Here is a 4,884-nt window from a genome sequence, read left to right as displayed (position 1 = left end):
CCCCCGGCAGCCTGGTCACCTGCCATACCCAGCCTGTGACTGACCCTCCTTTGGCCCCTGCCCATCTCTCCCCATGTGCCTCCCTCGCCTGCCTCCCTCGCCTGCCTCCCTCGCCTGCCTCCCTCGGTGCAGATCGACTCCGTGCCCCTGCGCGCGGGGCCGCACGCAAGTCCCTCAATGCCACTCCTTCCAAACGCCGGAATCCGCCGTCGCTCCTGCTGCAGGCTTTGCTCAACTCCGCCAGCCAGCACCCGCCCGCCCGCCCTGCCTCATCCACGCCAGCCCCCGCCGAGGTGACCGCCCCGCCAGCCACCTCCACGCCCGAGGGAACTCCCCTCGCGCCCGCTTCGCCAGACACCTCCTCCCCGGCCACGCCCCCGGACACTCCGCCGACTGCCTCGCCGGCGGCAGCGTCCACCCCTGCCCCCATGCCGGCCGGTCTTTGGAACCCCCTGGCCGCGGCGTTGATGAGCCTGCCGCAGCAGGCGTCCTGCACCTGCCGCTCCGCGCCGGGAGCGGGCGGTGAAGCCGGGCAGCCCTGTCTCCTGCATCACCCCCTGCTAAGCTCCTACCTAGCCTACTATGGGCTGTCCTTGCCACCGCATTTGGGCTTCCCCTATGCGCCCTTCCTGAATGCCTTCCCCTCGGCCCCGGCGGCAATGGCCGCCGCCACCTCGGATCCTGCCCATGCGCATCTCCTGGCCGGGGCGTCGGCCCTGCAGGCGGCTCTCCTTGGTGGGGCGGACGCCCCTTCAAGTGCCGGGGCTCCGGCCCCATCCATGCCCACTCCGCTGACTGGCCTGCACTACCCCTTCCAGCCGCTGTTCCTGCCGCTAAACGCCGCCCCCCCGGCGGCGGCTTACCTGCTCCCGCAACTGTCCTCCCTGGCGGCCACCGGCTGGTCGTTCTCTCCCCCGACGGCCGGCGTCCCGCATGGCGCTCCCCCGACCCCGGCTTCTCCGCCCCCCTCGGTCGTTACACCGCCACCGGTCGCCCCGTCCATGGCCACCCCGGCCTCCACCCAGGCACCCCAAGCTCCGACCAGCCCGCCCCCATCGCCCTCGGCTAGCCCTGCAGACCGGGCCCCCGAAGCACCTGCCCTCTTCAGCATAGATGATGAGCCAGCGGACATGTCAGCGCCAGCGCCAGCGCCAGCGCCAATCCCTTCGGCCTCCAGGTCATCCATGTCCGATGAAGACTGTCGGGCTTGGATTTCGGCCCTCAGCGCTCCACGCGCCTCCCCGGCCTCCACGGCCGCGGCGCTGCCCATCTCTCTGAGTCAGGCGGGCGATTCGCCGGCCACATCCGGCAGCGGGCCATCGACGCCACCGGCGGCGGCACGCCAGCAAGCGGCCCCCCTCCCGGCGACCCCGCGGCCGCCGCTCTCCCCGCTGTCGCCGGCCATCCTGAATTCGATCACCGCCGCGGTCCCGGGCACGCCCATCTCCCCTCCCCTGCCACCTGTCATTCTCTCGCCCGGGGTCGGGGTCGACTTGGCCCCCGGCGGGAGCTCCAAGCGCGTTTGGCTGGGCCCCGATGATCGCCGGCAGCTTCCCCTGCCGCGGAGACGGGGATGACGCGCGCATTCGTGCACTTGCCCTCGGCCCGGCATTCCCCTCCCCAGGGGGGCGGGGGAGATCATTTTCCCTTGGCCCACGAGAAACGCCCCATCGGCACCGAGGGGGGACTCCCAAAAACAAATACATTCACATTTGTGGCAGAGGAAACGCCATCCCAACCCCCACCACCCCCTCGATCACCAAGAGAATACGCCACGCCGGCCGGCTGCAAACAGGAGGAAGCATGTATTTTTCTACGACTCTTCGCCGGGACCCTGGCTGCGTGGCAGCAGAAGGGGCCCACGCAAAAGGGAGGCGGCCTGGGCACATCCGCGCGGTAGGGGGGAGGAAATCCACAGGAGAAGAGGATGTACCACTCCGGGGTGTGTTGCCACATCCCCGCCCCATACGCACACACGCGCACACACACGCACACCGGGCCATATGTGATATATGAGACCCCTTTAGTTGGCCTTGGCCACCTCCCCGGCGATGGCCTTGACGAGGGCACCGTCGTTGATGGTGGTGATGTCGACCTTGGTGGAGGCCGCGGGGAGCATGGCGTTGACGGCATCCATGCCACCATCGACAAACTTGGCCAGCTTGACCAGCAGCGAGGCCGCAATCTCGAAGGCACGGGGGCAATCCACAAGGATGTCCTCAATGTCCTCGCACAGGCGGCCGAAGGCGGCCACGATGGCCCCGGCGGGCAGACCGGCAAAGACAACCTGCATGACCTCCTCGGCCTTGGAGTAGAAGGAGCTCGGCAGGTCCAGGTACCAGGAAATGAAGGCAAAGGCCGCGGCGATGGCAGCCTCCTCGGTCGGGTCGGCCTCCTTGAACAGGGCAATGACATCCTCCACATCCTCCGGCGAGTAGGAAGACTTGAAGGAGGCCAGGGCCTGGGAGACCTGCGAGGCAGCCGGGTACTCGACGGCGGGCTTGGCCGGGGCGGCCGAGGCAGCCGGAGCGGCGGTCGAGGCAGAGTCGGCCTGGGGATGATGCGAGGCAAGACGCGCGGTTAGACAAACGGCGGGCGACGGGAGAGGGCGGGGCACACACACACGAGGATCAACCCCAACACAAGGAACAGGGATACTCACCTGCAGCAGGGCAAAGGCATTGTCGTTGGACAGGGCGGCGCGGGTGGTGGTGGCGGATTGGGCCGCGGCCGCGGTGCTGGCCGACGAGCGGCTGGAGCGGCTGCTCCGGCTAAGGTCCGAGAAGAAGTCGCTGCTGATGGGGACGATCTTCTGGGAGCCGCCGATGCGCAGGCTGCTCTTCGGGGCGCGACGGTTCTCCTCGCTGCCGCCGGGGCCGGAGGCCCCACCGCGGCGGGAGCGGCCATCGCCGCTGGTCCCGGCCGCCGGGGTCTCGCGAGCCGGCTCATCGGACCGGCGCGGCCCGACGCGCACGACATTGACGAACTGCGAAGAAATCATGTCCAGGATGTCCATCAGGATGAAGCGCGGGCGGTTGGGCAGCCCCGGGATCTGGGACAGGCGGCGCACGCGCTCACTGGTGACATTGAGCAGCTGCTGGTAGGTGTTGTCGGGCTCCTTCTTGCTGATGTCGGACATCTCCTGCACGGCCGGGCCGATGATCTTCAGCAGGTTCAGCAGGCAGTCGATGTCACGCTCGTCGGCGGGCACCGAGTTGTCATACGCCCGGGTCAGGTAGAGGATGCACTCCTTGAGAATGCCGGAGTGCAGAAGCCGATGCACGAAGGCCGAGCCGATGAACATGATGAGGCCGGCGTTGTGGCGCTTCTCGCGGAAGTAGGCCAGCTCGAACTCGTCGATCTCAATGCTGGTCATCTTGGCGCGGTCCTCGTCGGTGAGCTGCTCCTTCGGCGAGTCGGAGATCTGGTAGAAGGACTGGCGGCAGAAGTTCAGCAGCAGGGTGCGGAAGATGACACCGAAGGGGCGCTTCTCCGTGAGATCCGGGGTGAAGTCGGGGCTGCTGATGAACTGTGTGCGTGCGTGCGTGCGTGCGTGCATGTATGGACATCAGTGTCTGTGCGGTGTGCACCTGCTAGTGGTGGCGTGCGGCAGCGGTGACGGCGGCAAGGGGCGGGGGGGGGCGGCAGAGGGAACATGAGTGCAGGGGGCGTACCTTGATCAGGTCGTCACGCGGCGGGCCATAGATCATCGTCTCGATCTTGTGCAGGCGGACGCAGAAGGTGGCGTAGAGGTCCGAGTAGAGGGGCTCATCGCGGATCTTCTCGGCCATGACCTCGACCACCTGGTTGAGGACGATGGCGTTCTGGATCAGGGGGAGGATGGAGTTCTCGAACTGTCGACGGAGCAGGGAGGGGGAGGGCAATGAAGGGCGCGTGAGTCGGGGGCCAGGGAGCAGGATGACGAGATGGCAAATAGGCAGGCCCAGAGGAGGGGAGGGGGGGGGGAGGGGCGGAGGGGAAATGCGTTCGAACCTCCAGGAACAGGATCTCGAAGTTGTCCGGAGCCAGCTTGTTGAGCAGGTTACGGAAGGGGCGGATCGGGTCGTTGCGCTGGCGAGTGCCCAGAACCGAGGGCTGGCCGGGGCCGGAGGGCTTGCGCGGCTGCGAACGACTGTGCGTGGGGCGCGGCAGGATGGTGAGCAACAGGCCGGTGGAGGGCAAAAGACAGGGGGCAGGCGTAGGCATACCGGAGGGGAGCCGGGCCGCTGGTGTCGCGCTGGACAATCGGAGTATCGCGGCGGATCTTCATCGGGAAGTTCTCGAAAGCCGCCGGCAGGGCGGTGAAAGTGCTGCGCAGCTCGAGGAGCTGGTTGACGGTGGTGTAGTCCCTGAAGGAGAGGCGAGGGAAGCAAATGGTCAGTTCCTGGACCGAGCAAAGTCACGGGCCAATTCGGGGGAGCGGGCGGAGGGATGCGCACATGGTGACCTGGGACTCGGCTGTCCAATCGCACAGGCGATCGCGGAAGAGAGGGGGGAGATGGAGCTGTGAGAAGCCCGGCAGCCGGGGGAGGGGAGGACAGGGACATGCCGGTGGTGATGGCGATATGTGGGGCGGTAATGCCGGCGAAAGCAGAAGGGGCAGCCAGTCAGATGGCATACGCACGCTGGGCGGCGGCGGCGGCGGCGGCAGGGGCCTCGGTCTCGGCAGTGGCGGCAGCCGGGGCGGTCTCGGCAGCAGGGGTGGACTCGACAACGGCGACGGGGGTGGCCTCGACGGCAACCTCGGCCGGGGTGGCGGTCTGAACGGCGTCACCAGACATGGCAGACGGAGGGGAGGGGCAGAGCAAGTGCGGGCCTTCGAAAAAGGGACAGGCAAGAGGGAGAGTGGGGGAGGAGGGCAAGACAGCCAAGCACACTGGGGGG

General features: G+C 67.9%; 2 protein-coding genes across 2 annotated transcripts; one reads left to right on the top strand and one right to left on the bottom strand.

The window, feature by feature from the left end:
• Window positions 1-132: 132 nt before the first annotated feature.
• H696_03942 (hypothetical protein) lies at window positions 133-1,577 on the top strand (the record flags this gene model as incomplete). The annotated part of the gene is made up of 1 exon (XM_009497811.1): window positions 133-1,577. A coding segment is annotated over one exon (1,445 nt), but the record flags the coding sequence as incomplete, so codon positions are not given.
• A 209-nt stretch (window positions 1,578-1,786) lies between these two features.
• H696_03941 (hypothetical protein) lies at window positions 1,787-4,781 on the bottom strand (the record flags this gene model as incomplete). The annotated part of the gene is made up of 7 exons (XM_009497810.1): window positions 1,787-2,551; window positions 2,663-3,529; window positions 3,675-3,854; window positions 3,994-4,132; window positions 4,209-4,349; window positions 4,440-4,458; window positions 4,625-4,781. 7 exons carry the CDS (start codon window positions 4,779-4,781, stop codon window positions 2,024-2,026), a joined length of 2,031 nt encoding a protein of 676 aa, XP_009496085.1. The 3' UTR covers window positions 1,787-2,023.
• Between the last annotated feature and the right edge of the window lie 103 nt (window positions 4,782-4,884).

This window comes from Fonticula alba (genome assembly GCF_000388065.1).
Source record: "Fonticula alba strain ATCC 38817 unplaced genomic scaffold supercont2.6, whole genome shotgun sequence".
NCBI classification, from domain to species: Eukaryota; order Rotosphaerida; family Fonticulaceae; genus Fonticula; species Fonticula alba.
The sequence above is the reverse complement of the archived record's forward strand: the minus strand, read 5'-3'. Positions and strand labels throughout refer to the sequence as shown.